Source organism: Archocentrus centrarchus, chromosome 5 (genome assembly GCF_007364275.1).
Source record: "Archocentrus centrarchus isolate MPI-CPG fArcCen1 chromosome 5, fArcCen1, whole genome shotgun sequence".
Lineage (NCBI taxonomy): Eukaryota > Metazoa > Chordata > Actinopteri > Cichliformes > Cichlidae > Archocentrus > Archocentrus centrarchus.
The window spans coordinates 17,617,078-17,638,629 of NC_044350.1; the positions used below are offsets into that span (position 1 = coordinate 17,617,078).

General features: G+C 39.8%; 1 protein-coding gene across 2 annotated transcripts in view; it reads right to left on the bottom strand.

Annotated features, from left to right (window-relative positions):
* The window catches only part of LOC115779806 (sodium-coupled neutral amino acid transporter 3-like), a 42,360-nt gene that overhangs the window by 13,015 nt on the left and 7,793 nt on the right, over positions 1-21,552 (bottom strand). The window contains exons 2-8 of one of the 2 annotated variants that reach the window (XM_030728631.1): positions 11,913-12,155; positions 10,918-10,950; positions 10,651-10,744; positions 10,430-10,545; positions 4,751-4,824; positions 4,509-4,601; positions 4,222-4,303 (exon numbers count right to left, since the gene is read on the bottom strand). In XM_030728631.1, the coding sequence (XP_030584491.1) occupies positions 4,222-4,303; positions 4,509-4,601; positions 4,751-4,824; positions 10,430-10,545; positions 10,651-10,744; positions 10,918-10,950; positions 11,913-12,049 (629 nt within the window). In that variant the 5' untranslated portion in view covers positions 12,050-12,155. The remainder of the gene's footprint in view (positions 1-4,221; positions 4,304-4,508; positions 4,602-4,750; positions 4,825-10,429; positions 10,546-10,650; positions 10,745-10,917; positions 10,951-11,912; positions 12,156-21,552) is intronic. The other variant, XM_030728632.1, reaches the window with a different exon arrangement.

Here is a 21,552-nt window from a genome sequence, read left to right on the forward strand (position 1 = left end):
AATATTTTTCCCGAAAATGACATGAATCAAATCCCGGGAAATGACGAGCCATTTCCCGGGAATCCCGGGAAAAAGTTTATTTATTTATTTATTTTAATTAGGCCTTCTGTAGCCTGTGTCGGCCTTAACCTATTGTGATATTGTAGAGGTAGCTTTCCAGCTATGTCCTGTTATGCCCAGTAGGGGGCAACGTTGGCTTGATTAACGCAATAAAACCTACATCTCGGCATTTGAGTGCTCGAGCTATGCGGTGTTGTATCGTTCCTCAACACTCCCTTAACAAATATAATTCAAATATTCCTCCATTGTACATGGAATTATACCAAGATATTTTACAACTGCTGGTGCAAAACAATACGGTTCATCTCCACAGCATTGATAATGGCTCAGCCACGCTGTCGTGGCGACATCTGTTACACTGTATCTCCACCAGTGGAACGCTGTAATAGTCATTGAAAAGTTAACTACCGTACTACACTATAATATGGCATAACACAGGGCCTTGAGTAATGCACTACGACTTGGTCATTGCCATTCTGGCAACAGCAAATTTATAACACCGTGTCTGAGGGTTAAAGTAGGTTCGCTGTGAATCGTCTTTTGAAAAACTGGCCAATCCTTATAGCCTAAAAAATATACATTTTACTCAACTCCATTTTAAAAGCGAAATATGTTAAAGCAATCTATTTCATGATAATTTCTTCACCCATTAGGCCCGTATCCTAATTCATGGTTGTTAGTAAGCGGCTGCAAACGAGGAAAAGAAACACTGAAGTTAAACAGATATTTCTTTATTGTTCAGGGCAGGCATATTTTATAGGCTATATAATGCAATATAACAATATATAATAATATAAAATTATATAATACAAAATACCTTAGGGTAAACACATTGCCTACGATTTTAACAAATTAAAGAGGAAAAAAGTACAACTGTGTAATACCTCTATTAAAACGCTTGCGATGAAGGCTGAAGCCTTAAACGGAGGCTGAACGTGCCTGAAATGAAGAGTAATGCTTTTCGCATTAAACGAACCCTTCTCTCAATATTTCCTTAAATTTAACATTCTGAAGCTTTCTTTTCTTTCTGAAAGTCAAATCGACGCGCGCGACTTTTTTCCCGGTTTCCCGTCTAACGTTTCCCGGGAAACGGGAAATGGTTCTGATCGCATTTCCCGGGAATCCCGGATCCCGGGATTAAACCCTAATCCAGACACAAATGGACATACACCATATGTGTTGTTTACACATATGGTGTATGTCCATTTGTGTCTGGATGTGTCATGTGGCTAGTTCGCATGACACATCCAGACACAAATGGACATACACCATATGTGTTGTTTACACATGCAGAGGGTGGACAAAACATCAGGTATCCCGTAAATATGAGACAGAGGTTAATATTTTAAATATCTGTTGAAGTTGTGCAGCGCAAGCTCCAATAAACCACAGGATCTAACAAAACCATATGACAGCAAAAAAATGAGTAAAAAGGCAAATGATATACCTCATTATGCACCAAGGTCTTCATGGTCAACTTCATGACTTATTGGTGGAAAATTGACAAAAAGTAAAATCTCGTGTCACATTGGACCTCTTCTTCAAGGTTAATAGATTGCTCTGAAGGCCAAAGTGATAATAATTTTTTTACGACTTTGTTATGTACATTACAATAACAGGCCTTTAAACATTTAAATAAATAAGCATTTGAATACATGTACAATTTTGCTGAATAAGTTTTTTTGGAAAACACAATAAACTAATAATCAAAAACCTTTTTCACTTGATATTTGATAGTAAATATTTAAAAGAATTTTACAAAACAATGAAATGAGTGTTGCATATGTACTATAGCCACACAAACTGAAAAAAAAGAAGAAAGAAAATAAATAGATATTTAAAAAAAATACAATACTATTCCCTTAAAGTAAAAATACTGCCCAGAGTGTGAGCTTCCCTGGGGGGAGGTTTGTTCCTTGTTTTTCATGTTCTTAAAAACTAAATCAAAATGATCTAAAATAACTATAAATGAAAGGAGTTAAATTCATAGTTCAAAATATTGCTGTATTTGCTACAAATTATGAGGCTCCTATTTTATTTTGGCCACCCCCTCTACAGTCTAGCAATATAAACACACACCCACTGACAGGATGAAATGCCACTGGGACAATCTAGTCTGTCATTTCAAATAAACAGTGATTGTTGACCATGACCCACAGCCGACACCGCTACACAGAGAAAACAGAGCTGACACCAAAAAATGATGTGGACACGATGTCACAGTATTGGGAGTGCATATAGTGTGGCATATTAATCTACACTTTTATGATCAAATGTAGCAGTAAGCCTTTATTCTCCTCTCTACAGGTAAAAACCAACAATGTGTATGCACTATTTTTGTAGCTGGTTTTGTAATATGGAAGGGACCGTTCCTGCACTTTAAACGTTTCCATAAGGCTCTTTGCCTGAAGGCTGAGTTACCTGGCATGCAAATGTTATCATACATCCAGTATAGTCTTATTTCTACCCCCTTCCTCCTCAGTCACCTGTCCCATAAAAAGAAAGTAGGCGAGGAGAGGCTCTAACTGGTGTAAATGGGGATGGGGTAGGCTCACACTGGAAATCCCATCCAAGAAAGGAAGTGTTGTTTGTCCCTGAGACCACCTGCACTAGCCAGTGATATCCCATGGTTTACATTTTCAGCTGTGGAGTCTAGCAGTGTTTTGATGTCATAGCTCTCAGTGGCCGTGCTGCACTCCTCCTCTGGGGTCACTATGACAGCTGTTCTCACGCCAGCTGCTCAGAGCATCCAGAGCGGCACCAGGCCCGACAACTGCCCCAGCTTGGCAGGACTCCCCTGTAGATGCTAAAATCTTTGCTGACGCAGAATGACTGCATGAGGTCCCACTGAGAAGTACTGGGATTGTGTACTGCTTTTTGTAGTGTGAGGAGGTGTCTGGATCTTTGCAAATGTCACACTGAACCAGATTTCAGTGCATTATCATACTTGGTAACACAAGATGTAGAAATGTTATATATAATTCAAGTGGGAAGGCCAAAGTAGAGTTTTCATATATTACAATATTTACATATTTTGTGTGTTTTTCTATCAGGTATGCTTTTACTGCATTGGCAGTGTGTTTGGGATCATTGTCATGCTGAAGAATGAAGCTGCTGATAATCAGACACTTTCTAGATGGTACTGCATGGTGGATCAAAATCTGATGGTACTTTTCTGTGTTCAGAATTCAGTCAATTTTGACAAGATCCCCAACACCACTGTCTGAAATACAACCCCAAACCATGACAGAGCTTCCACCGTGCTTACAGGCTGTAGACACTCACTGTTGTACCTCTCTCCTGACCTCCACTCTACATACTGACGACTGACAAATTCAACCAAAATTTTAAAATTTGGATTCATCGCTCCTTAAGACCTGGTGCCACTGATTTTCAGGCCAGTTCTTGTGCAATTTGGCATACCTGAGTCTTTTCTCCCTGTTTACCTTCCTTAAGAATGGCTTCTTGACAGCCACCCTTCCTCTGAGACCATTTCTGATGATGCTTCAGTGAACAGTAGATGGTTCAACTGAAGGACCAGATGCATCTCTCAGGCCCTGTGTCGGGTCTTCTGGATTATTTCCTATTTCTTAACAATGTGACTTTCACATACTGTTCATCTGCTGTAAATAGTTTTTTAGGCCTGTCACTTCTTTTGTCCCCCACAGTATCCTTAATTTTTTAAAGAAAACCACGCACACCATGCTGAATTACAGTATAGCTCTTTAGGAAACACCTTGTTGGTGCAAAAATGTTATTTTATGCCTGTCAAAATGTGTTATCTTTGGTATTGTTGTAGAGTCAACTAAAGAAATGGGAACAAGTGATGTCTTTTTGTGACAGGCTGCAAATAACAAAGTGCCAAACTAAAGATATGACTTAAAATGGGTCCCTTGCAAAGTTGTCTGTTACATGCAGACACAACACTGGTTCATCCTTTGAGTTAGGTGCCTTTTTCATCCTTGAATGATTGATAGATCAATGTTAAATGGTTTAACACAAAAAACACTCAAGGCTTTTGCAGAGTACAATATATATATATATATATATATATATATATATATATATATATATATATATATATATATATATATATATATATATATATATGTATATGAAGTGAGTGAACAAATATTTTTGTGTTGTGCATTAGAAACTCACCCTGCAGGTTTGTCCACCCTTAGAAAAGCCTGTATGACCAAAGGCAGCTCATACTTGACTATGTACAGGTAACTGGACATGGCTGTGGAAAAGAGATATAAGCACACATCCATATGTCAGTATAAGCATCAGTCCCAAGGAGCAAATTATATATTCCATATATTTATTATATTTGTAATATTATTAGCAGTATCCCAGAAAACAAAAGAATGGAAAAGATCAAATTATTATTATTTACTTATTCATTTATTTGCATTTTCAGGGCAGATGGCAGTGTGTGAGCTCACCTCCAATGTTCTGCAGCGTGATGGCAATACCTGCCGCCATCTTACCTGGGGTCCCAAACGCCCTGTAGCCGAGCTGCTCATATGCACGAATACCTGAACCACAAAAACCATGAAATTAAAGAACATTATTTGTGGATTAAATCCAGGTCATTGAGTACAGAGAGTTGGGAGACTGATACTACAGGGCAATTTATATGTTTGCTAATGAGACAATCCAATCCATTGTTTCACTACATACGTACCTACAATGCCAGATGACTTCAGCAGTAAATGGATGGAATATGATGAAAGTACTGCTACTACTGTTAGGAGTAACCTGAAAAAAAAGTACAGCATCAGATGAACATTACTATTACTTCTCCCACCAACTGTCTGTATTAAGTGACAACCAAAAAAATGTGGTTTTAGACGTAGTGTTTTTACACTGTACATTATCCTGGAGGTTATTTATACAGCTGCACCATAAGCTTTCATTCTCTGAATGCTGGTATATAGTTGCGTTGGAAAACTAGTGTCCCCGCGGCTTCGCTTTATACCAGATTGTTACTCCAGCTGAACCAAGGAGGTTACCCTGTCTGCCCCTCTGGCCTCTAGCTTACACACCAGATGGGCTGTTTAAAAAAACATTTTCAAGCCTAAGATTGAGAGAATGAGAAAAATCTTTTGTAAACAGTAATCATCCTTCACTTTATTCCACAGTGGGGGAAAAAAAAACCTACTACGGTCACAACATGCCATTCCCTCAATTTTCAGGAACGGAGTTATTTCCTTGAGAGGATCTTTCAACAATTCTCCCTGCACTGATTCATATTCAGTTTTCTTTCTTTTATTTTTTACATGTAATTTCTCTTACTCTATTTCCTTTCTTTTCTATTTGGTAATTAGATTCATGTATTTGGATGCAGGAACAGCCTAATTGTATTCTGGTTCAAAAACAGATTTTACTGTTTATTTGTGAGATTCTATTTCTTCAAACCACCACTGCACAACACAGACCCCTCCACATGCCCAACCATCTGGATGGGTCTGTGTTTAGAAATCTAAGGCGATGTTGGCAAATATCTGAAAAACTTGCACAATAATCTCAGCGTACACACACACACACACACAGTAACCACAAAAACATGGTCTATTTGGGCCATATTTATAGATAGATGCATATATTTATATGGATAAGGTGTCTGTACTTTAATGTAATATTCTATTTTTTCACTGGTATTTTGTGTGTTTGTGTGTGTGTGTGTGTGTGTGGGGGGGGGTATTTTTGAGAGAGTGGTCTAGAGAAATATCACAGTTCTGAGAACTTTCTTTCAATTTCAATCCTGATCTCCTGACTTTCCCAGACCCCGTCCACCTCGTTCCAACTGTTTCTCTCTTTTGCTTTAACTGTTGGCAACATTATTAACGTTTTTTCCCACACACTCTCTCTCCATTTCTCTCGCTTTGGAAAGGCCAAGCAGCCGGTCTTTAACCTCAACTTCAACTCTTGGCCAGTTAACAGTTTTTTGTTTGTTTGTTTGTTTGTTTGGGGTTTTTTTCAACTATGTGAAAGAATGCTGAGCTGACTTGAGGGCGAGGATTTAGTCAGTCAAGTGGCAGTGGGAGGACAGATCTGCTGACAGACAGACTGACACACTTGGGTCACTGTAGTTCTGCTCTCAGCTTTCTACCCCACTGCATTCCTGCCCAAACCAGGGCACCAACAAGAAAGAAGTGAAGTGATATAAAACATCAGGAAACAGAAACAAAGGGCATTGCCAACATTCATTCAAAGACCTTTATTAAAGTATGTGCCCACTACTGGCTCTGACTTTAAAAGAAAAACTCTCCTCACCTCACCTATGGTGAACATTCACTATCAATACTGAGCGATATTAGACATATTCAAGATGTACTCTCACCAGATATTTTATTAGGTACAGCTGTTCAACTGCTAGTTAATACAAATTTTTAATCAGCCAATCACACGGCAGCAACCTGAAGCATTTAGGCATGTAGACATCATCAAGACGACCTGCTGAAGTTCAAACTGAGCATCAGAATGTGGAAGAAAGGTGACTTAAGTAACTTTCACCATGCTATGGTTGTTGGTGCCAGATGGTCTGGTCTGAGCATGTCAGAAACTACTGATTTACTGCGATTTTCCCACAAAACAATCTCTAGGGTTTACAAAGAATGGTCTAAAAACGAATAAATATCCAGTGAGCAGGAGTTGTCTGGCTGAAAATGCTTTGTTGATAACAGAGGTTAGAGGAGAATGGTCAGGCTGCTTCAAGAAGGCGACAGTAACTCAAATAACCACTCGTTACGACTATACAGAAGAGAATCTTAGACCGCACAACACGTCAAACCTTGAAGCAGATGGGCTTTCTAGGGTCAAAATTTGATGTAAGCAACATGAAAGCATGGGTCTGTCCTACTGTGTATCAATAGCTCAGGCTGCTGTTGGTGGTGTAATGGTGAGGGGGCATTTTTCTTGGCACACTTTGGGCCCCTCAGTACCAAGTGAGCATCATTTAAATACCACAGCCTACCTGAGTATTGTTTTTGGCCATGACCATCCCTTTATGACCACAGTGTATCCATCTTCTGATGGATACTTCGAGCAGAATAATGTGCCATGTCACGAAGCTCAAATCATGTCAAGCTGTTTTGTTGAACTTGACAATGAGTTTACTGTACTCAAATGGCCTCCACAGTCACCAGATCTCAGTCCAATAGAGCACCTTTGGGATGTGGTGGAATGGGAGATTCACATCATGGATGTGCAGCTGACACATCTGCAGCAACTGTGTGATGCTTTCATGTCAATATGGACCAAAAGTCTCTGAGGCATGTTTTTATGGCCTTGTTGAATCCATATCACAAAGAATTAAGGCAGTTCTGAAGGCAAAAGGGGTCCAATCGGGTACTAGCATGAACATGAAGTGTCCAGTGGATGGTGAACAAACATCACATCAATGTCCACTTGAGTGTAAACAACATGCACGTGTATTGTTCAGCCATGCCTATCAATACGCCAACTACAATACAATAATGACTCACTATATGAGTTATTGCCCTGCAGGCCTAAATAATTACATTTTAACATACGCAACTTGCCTCATAGCACTGTGTATACTGAAGTTCATTAATTTATTTTGGCATTTATTTTCCACTCATTGTTTGGTATCATGTTCAGAATGGCACAGTAGACTGATGATAAGAAAAGGCAGTCAGTGGTTCGATCCCTGTCTCCACCAAATCCTTGGGCTACTGAACCCTGAGTTTTCCCTGATGCAGCTTTCAGAGTGTGAGTATGTGAACAGGTTCAAAGTGCTTAGGCAGAAAAAAAGTGCTTGTGTGAATGAGGCTTAAAGAAAGAAAGTGTTTTGAGTTCTCAAATCGAGTAGAAAAGCGCTATATATGGACTAATCCATTTACCAAGAGATTATATGTGAATTCTGAGGCAATCAACAGCCTGAAGCTCGATGTAGAGCACAGAAAATTTTCCAGGATTTCTTGCCAAATGGGTCTCTGATAAAAAGACAAAGAGGCAGAGCCTTTCATCTGTAACAGGATGGATAAAACTTGTTTAATTTGGTCACGTACTATAAAATTGCACATGCTTACTTGTTATGAGTCAGTTGACTACTGTCAAACAGAATGGTGTTTAGTGAGAGATGGTTTAGGAAAAACCAGTCACATGACTTTATCTACCGTGAGAGAAAAATCCAGACATATTTCCCTTGGAAACCCATTTTTAAAAAGGTTGTGTAAAGTTCTATCTAATTAAAAAATACTTCTTTGAAAAATAAATGACATGTGAAATGTTCCAAAACAGTTGGGATGAGGCATTTTTAAAAGCAATTTCTCACTTGATACAGAACCTCAGATGCTCATTAGTTTGTGGACTGCTTTATCATGTTTTACATTGTGCCATAAGTTTTTATTGGGTGACATATTCAGGCTGCAAGCTTTTAGTACAGAGGCATGCTGTTGCAACATGTGCAGCATTACTAGATTTCTTTGTGTGTGCTGTGGCTTGGCACCGTCTTGCTGAAATAAGCGAGGCCTTGTATTTCAATTGGAACAATGAGTAAATCATCTAACTCACGATCCATCACAGTTTACAGTTTACTGTATCATTTAAAGTACAGAAAGAAATTGATTTTTTTTTCTTATCACTGGTTGGCTGCACAGCACAAACTAAAAACTGTTTCAATATAGATTCAATATAATCATCTCTTTTTGTTTTCATTTACATTTGATAAAACCTTTAGAACAGAGTTGCAGTAAAGACGATGATTAATCAAGCAACAAGCACACCTAAAACACAATAAAACAATACAAGTATACATTATATCACTTGCCCTTTAACTGTAACTGATGGATAGTTCAATAAACTGTAGGTGTCAGAAATCTCTAAGAAATGGAGTGCCATGCGTCTTAGAACAGTGCCCTTTAATCCTTCACAGAAAAAAAATGTGTAGCTTCAGCAACAGCCACCTTACAGTCTAGCACCATCAATCAGGGGTGACAAGAAGACAAGAAGATGAGTGAAAGTGCTGATTCCTACAATGGGGTTACCCTCTAGAAACACAAGCCTGATTATTTTTGAGGACTGTTCAATAAAACAGATTAAGCTTAAAACTATAAGCCTCGCAAACATGCATATTAAGACGCCACGCCACGCAAAGCTTTGACAGCTTATCAGCCCAGTATCGTGTCAACATCTTGGCTTTAATATTGTAGTTTTACTGCATTACTCTGTCTTTGTAGGATCCAGCTATCATAAATCACATCAATGCCCACTTGAAATTAGATTGGGATACATGACTTCTATGCGGTAGACCTGTCCATAATGGAATGAGATTCAGATAGGGTGGTGTGATGTCTTTTTTTTTTGTTTTTGTTTTTTTAATAATTGTTCACCTTCATCCACCTCGTGTTAGCTCTGCTTCCGCGCTTTGTCCTGTGTCCCGACAGTTTTCGGCCCCACCTGTCTATCACACACCCAGTATATATACGCCCCTGCTTCCTCTTGCTCCTTTGATAGACTGCCTTGTGACTTCCCTTCACCATTTTCTACTGTGTTCTTTTGTTTTGAGTTGAGATTTTCCTTGAATATTTTCGTTAGCTTCCTTGTGTTTTATAGATGAATGACCCTTTTTTGTTGTTTTTGGATTTTTGCCTTGCCTACTTGTGTTTGCCTGTCTGACTGCCTCAACCCATATGACCCTATCCTTGTATTAAAGATCTGGATTACAACAATAACATGCCAATGAAATGTAAAGAATTTCTTGAAAGCAAGTTAGTCTCTTGTCTGCAAACGCCAAAGGATGATTCAGATGAGCTTCTGTCATTTCAACAAATACCACAACCAACACTAAATAAATAAATGGTGCAATCGAGCATAGAGAGCATGGGAACTGTCAATGAAAGGTCAAAAGACCTCCAGTGCATGTAACTGGACAGAAAAATAAAAACCGCAGTGGACTGTGACGTCATTAACCTGACAGATTGCATTGCTATTCTAAATGTTAAGCTGCTCTCACACACAGCACCCACACACACACTGTTTGAAGGCACAACAACAACAACAGCACAGAAATAATGTGGAAATTTTTTTTTTGCATCTGTTATTGCAATTGTTCTTGCGTATAGCACATGCAAATGAGTTCCAGTATGATCTTTCTGAGTCATTATTTATCAAACAAATGCACCCAGTGTTATTGGTTTCTGTGTCATAATGAAGTCTTGCTGCTGGGTTAATACAAGACAATTATAATACAATTAGGTGCTATTTATGACACAGACCTCAACCTGGAGCAACCTTAGAAGGAAGGAATGAATCAGACATCTGTCAGCTATGTAATGCTGCCAATCTGCAATCGTGGAAGTAGCATATTTATCATATCAGATGTATGTGAATAACTTACAAAAACAGGACAACCCCTGCATTGGCCATGGCGTACGCAAGTCCTAGGATTCCACTACCCATGATTGCATTGCCCAAGTTGAAGACAGACATCCCGAATGAGGTTTTTCCTTCAAACTACAACCGACAGGAGACAGAGGAGCAGAGTAAGCGTGTTAAATCTTCAAGCACTCACAGGCTTTGCCTATAATTACAATAAAGCTGACATGCGTTTGAACTTACGTCTGTAAAGCGTGTCGTCTTCTTATCCTCCACAGCTGATAAGAATTCCTGGCTTTCTGGTAGATTGGTGTCTGCATTTTCAGTTCTGTGTGGACTAACAATTACAAAAAGTGTCACAGGAAGACAAAGCAGCCGCACGAAGGGCAGAAACACTCAAATAAATTGCCTTACTGTGTTTCTGTGGTAATTTTCACGAAAAAGAAAACAAGTGAGAGAGATGGCACACACCGAAACATATTTTTCTCTCCTTTATTGCATCATACATACCTAGCATTCTGGGCACTATTGGCTACAGTTTCTCTACAAGCAGTGTAGAGAGCAGTCATCCATCACCCAACGAGAGCACAAAGTGGAAAAACAACACCCACAGTCATAATTTAATAAGAGCAATAACAGCACAGTGAAGGGATTGCCTGTAAATTATTGTCTGTATCCTGGAGAGAGACGCTTTAATTATCCCATCTATTACATGGGCAGAGGATACAACAAGTATTGCTAGACAGACAGTGACATGATAATTAGGTGCTGAGCTCACTCTGTTATCCAGCACAAATTCTAGTACAGTAACTGAGAAGGCAGTAGGAAAATATTTTTGCTCAAAGGCACTTCAAAAGACGTTTAATATTCATGCGGTCTTTGCTGTCACATGGGTTGTGCCTTCTGTTATGAGAGTGTCACTCTAATGATTAGGGTCACAGTACTGCCACAGGCAGCATGTCAGCAAAGAGCAAACTTATCTGATTCTTGTTTGGTGGAGAAAAGGCTCAGGGAAGCTACACATTCATGTAAAGCATGAAAAAGTAAGACCTCCACTGCCAGGAGAGTAAATCAGCTTACCTAATTAGAGATAAACAATCCAGTGTGGCATTTTTTATGACCCCTGGTGGTATCTTGCTTTGAAAATATTTATTCAAGAAGATTTTGAGGCCTGAGACTGACTTTTCCTGTTTTGTTTTCATAGCAGAATACCTTGAAAATGTTTTAATTTTTTTTTAAACAAAACCAGTCTGTGAAAACTAGAAAATAGGTGGTAGATCATATCTTATTGTTTAATCATATCGTTTAATCAAGTAGCAACTTTGGCCTACTCTCAGACTTCTAAAGTTGCGCCTGTAGCTATTCCTTTTTTTTTTTAATTATTACTCCAGCTAGGGTAGCTTCCACATTCCTTCAAACACTGATCTGATTTAGGATTTTCCTGTTAACTGTAAAAACACATGACATTATACTTTTGCAAGAAACTGTATATATAGTATACTCACTTTTCACCATCTTCTGCAAGTGGTGTTTTGGCTGATTCTGAGATTTCCTCCCCAGGCTCATGGCCTTTCCCATTAGGAATGGCACTCACCTCAGCTGGAGTGTTCTCTGCAGTCTCTGCTGGTTTATCCTCACTCATATCTGCTAACAGTAGCTAATAATTTGCCTCTTGAAATGATGTGATATGATTTTTTTAATCTGTTGTTGGTCCTTTGAAAGCAAAGCTCTTAGTTTTCTCTTGGGATCTGTAAGAGAAAAAAAAATTCAGGAATTTAGCATGACCATTTTGCAATGAAACATGACTGGACAGCCCGCTATCCTTTTTATAGCAGTTCAGCTCTGGCAGGTAATAAACAGTAAGACAATGAAATGCATCACAGCTAACCCTGAAATCATTCAAAGAGCTCAAATTCCTTTTCATCAAACACCAAAAAGAGGATGGCAATAAGAACAAAGACAATTCAGAACAATAACCCTAAAAACACTGATGAATTTAATTAAAATTGTTCATTTTTTTAATTATCATTTTATTAAACCCTACACTGGAAACAGAAGTGAATGAAGGTCAGCGTGTCTGTAAAACTAGCCAACATTTCCTCCTTTGATCAACAGCAAAAATAAGCTCCCACTAAAACTATAAGGTTGAAAATAGATGTTTTGGCAAGTGCCGTGAATAATTAACACATCGGCTGACAGGTCTACACTCAGATGAACACATACATCTTTTAGTTAGCCGTGACACACTGGGCTTTGCATCAAGCCTCTATTTCCTGGGCATCCTGTTGTGTTTTGTTGTCTTAGCTGACCAGCTGACATGAGAGACCCAGAAAAGCCCCAGTGACATGTATCTCCTGGATGCTGTTGTCTAAAACCCCCTATCTGGCTGGCCCTGAATGTTCTCCTTTGGTGTGCTGCATAAACAGCAGTGGAAGCTATGACACTGAGGGCCGTAAAGGAGGAACACACAAATGATTGAATCCCCAGCACTGGGATAAAAAGGGAAGAACCAGCCAAGACCAGCTACGAACCAGTTCTGCCTGTCTTTGTGCCTCCATTTTTCTGCTTGTCACTTTTCTCTTAGTTTCCTCTTTTATTGAGGAGGGTTCAACATTGCCACAATGCTCAGGGTTTTCTGTACTACCATTCCTGGCAACCACTCAGCTCTCCTTGTCCCCTCAGGCTTCTTCCGTTTCACAGCCCGCTCTTTTAAATGTACTAGCTTTTTGCACAAATGTTTCAACACATCAAATACAGTGCGCGGTGAATAAATTCCTCACCTAGCAATCCTCTGAACCTGCCCTGCCAACCACACTGCTGTGAGCTTCACTGCGCAGCCAGGACTCTCGGTATCTCTGGCTAAAGCCGGGCAACGTGGTTGGGCAGCAAAGCACAGTGCACAATGGCACATGTTGTGTGGTTTCCTGGGAATGGGTTGGAGAACAGTGGTACTATTGTGCCAGGCATCATTATACTCCCGAGGCCCCCTTGGCTGTAGTTTGCCAGGCCACTCGAGTGGCTGAAAAGGTATTTCACTGGCCTCTAATTGAAAAGACGCCACCTTGAATTCAGTAAATGCCAGTATCTTGTATTCATGCACAGTTGTAGCAGAGCTGCTGACGGTAGCAATGGCAGAGGCAGGACCACTCTCATGGGACAAATCACTGCACAGAACCACACTGCCACTCAAATAGTCTACAAATCACGAAGAGGTTGAGGGAAGCCATCCAAAGACAATACAAGATGGGCTGTACAGCTACAAGGGTTCCTCCTAAATGACCTTGCACAGCAGAGCTTGAAACAGCAGACCTGACTAGCCTGAGTTGTATCGCCGGCAATAATTATGTTCAATAGCAAAGGAAATACATGAAATTCTCGAAAGCGATTGTGAGAAGACATATACAGCATACAATCTATACTTTACATATCATACATGCCATTAATAGGGATGGATATTGATAGGATTTGAATATAGGATGTGAAAAAGCCTACACAGGCTTTCAGCATCAGTGCAACTGTTTTCTTATCTCTACGTCTGAACACAATACAGACATCAAGCAGACAAAAATCCTTTATGTGACTCAGGTGTCCCGACTCTCTTTTTCATTACTAGCTTTTATGTGTATATGCATTGTTCTTAGTTTTATGACCAAACAAGCCACCACAAATGACCACAAACAAAAAACAATGGAGTTTCAGCCCCACAGACTGAAACACAGCTGCTATAGAACCATTGTGATATTAAACAGTAGCAGACTTGTGTCTATAAACTGAGATTTTCTGTAGCCTCTAGACACTATGTCATTCTAATATATGTATTTGTTTGCCCTGATTTCAGATCCCAGAAAAATAAGAGCACGGTTTCAAGAATTTGCAAGGTTTTTTATTTGGTGTTAAATGCCAGAGGTGGGAAGTAACACTTCATTACTGTACTTAAGTGTACTTTTTTAATTTTATACTCTAACATTTCAGCGCCTGTACTTTTTCAATTTTACTTGAGTGAAAAAGATGAATCAGTGCTTCCAGTTTTACCAGAGTATTTTTTTAGTATCTGTGCTTCTAGTTAAGTTGCAAATGCATGTTTTTTGCCACCTCTGTTAAGTGCACTATACAGTACACAGAACAGAACACAGACAGCCTCACAGGAAGATATAAAATGCCCGTGCAGATTTTCAGTCATCCAGGTCATGATGATCCCAAGTGCAACTGGACTTCTTTTACAAGACTTTTCATCCCTTATCCTCAATGAATTCTCTGTTGTAAATGACTGATAAGGAGTTCAAGGTTTTTATTTTAGGCTATCTGTGAGCTGTGTTGGCTTTACAGCTGGCCTCTTGTAGTTCTTTCCATGCTGGCTGCTTGTACTTTTAGGAAATTAGGTAGAGCTGACCTGGTTAGAGATGCAATACACCTGAACAGGCTGGGTTTGATGGCTTTAAAGCAGCCTTGCAAGGTCTTTCCCTGCTTGATGAAGCTACTTGTTTGTATTCTGTGTTCTACATTCACACATTCATGCACTCGTTCACCACAAACTCAGCCACTGTAAATATACTGACTGTTTTTTCACAAGCTTTGCATTTGGCCAGGGTCAGTGTCACTACTGGTACCATGAGGTGATATGTGGACCCTGCAGAAGTTGCACAGGAAGTCCAACTCCTGCAGGATGGCACATCAATGCATGCCATTGCCAGAAGGTTTGCTGTGTCTCCCAGCACAGTCTCAAGAGCATGGAGGAGGTTCCAGGAGACAGGCAGTTACTCTAGGAGAGCTGGACAGGAGAAGGTCCTTAACCCATCAGCAGGACCAGGATCTGCTCCTTGGTGCAAGGAGGAACACTGCCAGAACCCTACAAAATGACCACCAGCAGGCCACTGGTGTGAATGTCACTGACCAAACAATCAGAACCAAACTTGGAGGTGGCCTGAGGGCCAGACATCTTCTAGTGGGCCTTGTGCTCTCTGCCCGGAACTGTGGAGCCCAACTGGTGTATGCAGTGCGTCCTGGGTTCCCCTGGTGCACAAAAATTGATAAAATTGATGGAATTGATAGCACTGACTGGCCCCAATGTTCGCCTAAGTCCAATAGAACACCTCTAGGACATTATGTTTTGGTCCATCCGATGCCACCAGCTTGCACCTGAGACTGTCCAGGAGCTCAGTAATGCCCTGGTCCAGATCTGGGAGGCGATCCCCCAGGACACCATTAGTCGTCGCATTACAGTAGGAGCATGCCCCAACACGGCATGCATACAAGCACATGGGGGCCATACAAACTACTGAGTACCATTCTAAGTTGCTACAATGAAATTTTGGCAAAATGGACTACCCTGTCGCATCATTTTTTTCCAGTTTGATTTTTGAGGTGTCTTTAAATTCAGCCCTCAGTACGTTGATTAATTTCATTTCCAGCAAATGTTGTGGCATTCTTTCATTCCTAACAAATTAGCCAGTCCATATCAGTACAGATCTCCAGCATCATTTTTTTCTCATTGAGATCTGATGTGCTTTTAAAGTGTGCCTTGATTTTTTGAGTAGTGTATATAACAGCATTACTAAGCTTGAAAGAGAGGTATTTAATCTAGATTTTCACTTTGATTCTCTGATTACAGGCCACTGGTAAAGAAAATAACTATAATAAACCCCATTTTTACCAAATCAACTCCAGCTCTAAATATAGGCATCACTTTACAAAGCTTCACATAAAAAAAAAAATGCAGACTGGTGAAAGTAAAATATTACTAAACAATAGGAGAATCTTTTAAAAAAAAAAAAAAAAAAAAAAAAAAGAATTTCCACACTATTTTCTGAATTTCCCAATGCTATGCAAGTCTTAATGCCACAATGTGATGCTCTTGGTGGGAGTAAATGAGTCTTTTCACAGCAATTGCAGAGGCTATGTTTATTCAAGCCCTCATCCAAAGCATCACCTCCGTCTGCCAACACACAGTGAGTGTGTGTGCCTCCATTCGCTGGCTCTGACGTAAGCAATTCTGCCGAGAGAGACGTCATCCCAAGAGGAGGGAAGCAGAGCCAGGCGGTTTCACTAATCGTTATTCCCAAGTGATACCTGAACCAAATAACACTGTGCATGCTGATTCACCCTAACATACTGCTGTCCTTGTTGTGTGAATTTGTGTTTGCAGTCAGTTTAGTGAATACTGTAATTAAATGTGTGGCCTTCTGTGTGTCTTGGTGGGTGGTGAGGGTGTTTATGTAATGAGTAATCTCAAACTGTAATACTGCCTCTTCAGCCACTGCTTGATGACATTCTAACAGGCCCGGGGGCCATATGAGCTTTTCCTAATTGAGTCCCCAGTGTAATTTTCAGAGGCTCTTAATCTGTAGAAATGTGTCTGACAATCACTGATTGTTTTTCACACCCTGGTCCAGAAAAGCAGAGCTAAAATGTTTTAAATACCATATGAATGCAAGAAGTGAATCATCACGTCTAAGAAAAAGAAAAGCTTTGAAAGACCTTCAGAAAGCCCGGAGAACTATTGCTCAAGACCAGTTTAAAAAGTATTACAAGAAGATCTGGCTCCTTGGAAGTAAAACATAAAGAAATGTGGGATGACTCAAGACTTTTCCTGACACAGTACTCTATTATTAAAACAGTTAAACAAAAGGAAAATAAAAATGTGCGTAATAACTGATTTATATGGACTTGCCTATCTTTCAATAATTGGTGTCCTGGAAAAATGACAGGCAGCATCTAAAGCAAATATCTCATCCTCCTCCTGTTCTGTCCATGAATGGAAAGAGATTTCCTGGAGCTTAAGAGATTACACATGCCCATAATTTCACTGATGAGCAGCTAATAAGTCTATCAGCCAACATTTTACTGTAAAACAATGAGTTCAGACTTAGGACCTCTGAAAGGATGATAAAAAAGATCAGATTACGGCCCATTTCGTTAAAGCAGGAAATCAGGATCAAACCGCTCAGGTCACTCCTGTATAAAAATAGCTGCTGACGGGGGACGAGCCTGAGCGTGACCTCACGTCACACAGAAGGCTATGTTTAAGTCCTCTGGATGCAGCACTGCACACAGCTGGCTCAAATCAGCAGAAAAGACTTAACCAAAGCATCCAACAACCATCTGTTGGTGTTCTGGTGTTCACATGAGGGTGAAATTTACAAAAAGACACACACAAAGCAAATGCAGCATCATAATGGGAAAATGTCACGCTGTTATTGAATGAAGTAAACCCTCCGGATAGCTACAGGCAGAAAATAAAGCTGTTGTTGTTATGATAGGAAAAATGAGTTAAAATGTAGAATTGACCTTATAACAAAGACGGCCTTTTTTAATCCAATATCTGTGGTTATAAGGCCTCCTCAGAAATGCAGAAAAGATAAAACCATAACTAGAAACAAACCAGAAAAAGTGTCAGATCAATACAGCTACTTTCTGGAATTTCCAGGAAATGTTTGTATGTTGAAGACAGTAGTGGTAGTACTGGTACCAGTATCAGTTCAAACATGAAAGGTTTTCAACCCTAATTACTGGTATCAATGCTTTTAAAAGACTATCTGTGAATTAAAATTTTCAACTTCTAATTTTCCATTCTTAAAAAAACTAGTTCAACTGGATACTAAAACATCCATCCAACAATTTTCTTCCACTTAATCAATTCATGGGGCTGAAGCCTATCCTAGCTGCCACAGGGTGAGAGGCAGGGTACACCCTGAACAGGTCACCAATCTGTCGCAGGGCTTCTGTAGTTTCTGCACTCTGCCTTTGTAGGGCAGCAGAGTTTCTATATTACTCTATTGTAAGCAGAGTAAGTGTTGCCTTCTGCACATCACCGATGAGGTAGCTGAGCATTTCTATGACTGGAGCTGTGTTGTTGCTATGCATTTAACACTCAAAAAGGAAATAAATGTTCCCAACACAACACGCGTAAGTGCTGAAAATCTTGCGTTAACTACCTCCAGGCCTCTCATTACCACTGTCCCACGAGTACCGGCATCCCCTGATTCTGTTTCCTTACAGTGTTTTCCTGCCCTCCGTCCCTCTCTGCAGCAGGCCATGAAGCACCACTGTGATTAGCCAGCAGGGAGAATAGGAGATTAACTTCTGACTGACAGATCTGTATGTGAGCTTCTGAGATGCTCCTCATAATCAGCATTCCTATAAGCTGCTGTGAGACACACACGCCAAAGAATATAATACCACACAGGATGTGGTCCTAGATTAGCAGTGCATTTAAATATACACTATGAGATGGAAGGATTATGTCACAGCAAATGTTTCAGATGGAGCGTCTGATTATGACTATTCTGACTGTTTGAAGGAGGAAAAAACAGATTGCAATAAATTCCCCTCAAAACTCCATTTGGTACAAAAGAGCAGATGACGACTAGGATTGCACCAATTCAAAACGGATCCCAATGCTGCAATTAAAATATACAGTATACTATGAGGAATACACATGTTGAGGGTCACTTACTATTCTAACCAACTGTTACCGATGATTGGTCGACATATGGTGAAGTGTGCCAGTAAAGCATGGAAGTATGAATCTCTCTGTCAGTGAAAAACTTACTTTGCTTCACATCACCACATTGGTAGTAGAGTGAATCGCACAAATTGTGCAGAATTTAAGAAAAAATCTCTGTACAGGTTTTGTTGAATTAATAACTGTCCTAATCATGTATGCATGTAATAAGCAGTGGTGAGGTTGTTCAGTTTTACCCTAGTAAAGCTGGCTCTATTGCTCCATACCCAGCTAGAAAAAACTGGCTGGTGACAACTTCTAAAATCTTGGCCCCACACCTCAGCCTGCTGTATGGTTCAATCCTGCTTTAAGAAACAGACACAGATCCAGTTTGGGTCACAGTTTAAGAGTCCACCTACGTGAATAAACTGATAAACTACCAAATTTTGAGACCTGGACTCAAATCTGCATAATTTTATTTCATCTGCTACAAACCAGGAAAAGGAAAAGCACAAACTACACCTGATCTCTTTAGCATCTCTTTTCAGTTGAGAATACTTGTAATACATGATGGACGTATAGCAGGAACAATAAAGACTATTTCAAAATAACTCAACCATAACTTAAAACCCGAAATGGAACCATTACCAAAGCCTCATCAGGACTGGTTTGATTTGAGGTCCACCCAAAGACATTTTCTGTTTTTGAGAAAATGTCTACTATTTTGCCTCCTGGCCTGACTGTCACGCTCCACCTCAAGGATGATGGCTGTTTATACTACAAAGTTAGGCTTAACTCAGGAAAGACTGATGGCATGATGCAGCACAAATTGTCTTTAGTACCTTGTGATATGCCAGCATGGGGACACCAGTGTGGTGACTCACTGGGAATTATATTTATTTATAGAATCACACAACACTTCTTGTCACTTTGCCTCAACTTTAACACTGGACACCCTACAGACTGGAAGTGATAGTCAAACAGCAACCACACAGAGAAGTGTGCCCTGTGAGCTTCAAACCAGTGCATTCCAGACTCTAGTTAAACAAATATGGCTATAGGGATGGGTTTAAGGCATACACTGTATACAAAGATGTAATTTCCTGCCACTTCACGAAAATAAATCCAAAACATGTATGCTCTTAGCTTCATACTGAGGACCACGTCTCCAGCTTATGTCATTATTGCTACTAAATAGCACTAAGACTACACTAACTACTAAGAAATAAATTTGCACTGCAAATTAAAACATCACTATACTCCCAGTTCAAGGGGAACCAAATATCCCCATCTTTACTTTGTTGATGCATTTCTTTAATTATTGTTTGTGTAATATTGAAATAATCAATGCAATCTTCCTGTAGTAGCGTGTGCATTTCCCTTACAAGGTGTAAAAAAAAAAAAATCAATTTAATTTATGAATGAATACTGGACCTGTAATCTCCAAAATCTGTAATTAAGCAGACTTCCTCCTCTTGTTTCCACAAAACACGTGCATTTCACTCAGCTGATAACCATATTTTGACTCAAGGCTTAGTGGTTTGGTGCGTAGCATAATAAATGCAAGACTTTTGTTGACCTAACGTGGGTACTGTGTTGGCATATGAGAGAAGTGCATGTAAACAGAAACAGCCAATCAAATCTGAAAAGCACAAAAAGGTCCTTCAACATTACCACCTCTGAGTAGCATATTTCTCTTGAGGTGCTGAGCAGCTTTAAAAATATTGCAGGTTAATGAGCCTCTGTACCAGGGTTACAATAGTTTTGGATTTTACATTATCGTTTAGTTTTTCTTAGTTTTTGCTTTTTTCTTTAATTCACTTAGTTTTAATTAGTTTTCAGAGCACTTTTGCTCGTTTTTATTAGGTTTTATTTTTGGTTTATTGCTTAGTTTTAGTTTAGTTTCGTTAGTTTCAGTATTAGTTTTTCATACTTTGTCAGGTGCAAGATTCAAGGTACAAGAGTAACTCTTGTGTAATAAAAACTCAACCAAAGATACCCATAAAGGAATATATTCAACAACCAACTGTTCACAGGACAGCAGCATTGCGTGCTAAATGTGGGTAATATTAAGGACACACATGAACATCAACAGGGAGAAACAAAAACATGAACTCCCAAACTCAATAACTTCTACAATAAAGTTCAGCGTCAGTGCAGCAGATTAACAACAGCTTCTGTTTTGGAGCAAGCTTGGTTAGATGCTCTATATGTGGCCTCATGTCGCATTTCTGCTTGTGTAGCTTGATTGTGTGTGTTCATTACCTTATGGTCGTGTGCTGGTCTTTTATATGGGACTTCTTTTGGTCCTCGCTCTTTGTGCTCAGTTTTTTGGCTGCAAACATATTTGTCCCTGTTTTTTCACTTTCTTCATTACCTCGAGTCCTTATATTGATTGTTCCTGATTGTTATTCTCTCACTGATAAAGTGGCCGGAAACGCAGAAGGACAGAACAGGTTCATCACAATGTTGCAGCTGCGTGGCAGCCAGGAGTAGTCACATTTCTCCGGAGCTGAATGCCAGATTGTCGGTTCAGAGCGGTTTCCGTAGCTGCCTTGTGTGCGCTACTCAGGTGGACTTTGATGTTGGTGTTTTTTCCTCACTGAGACGTGTTCCATACATTTTTCATCATTCACAACAAGACACTCTTCTATCTGTATTATCGGACTCAAAGAAACTCCATATGAGACTGCCGTTTTCTCTGC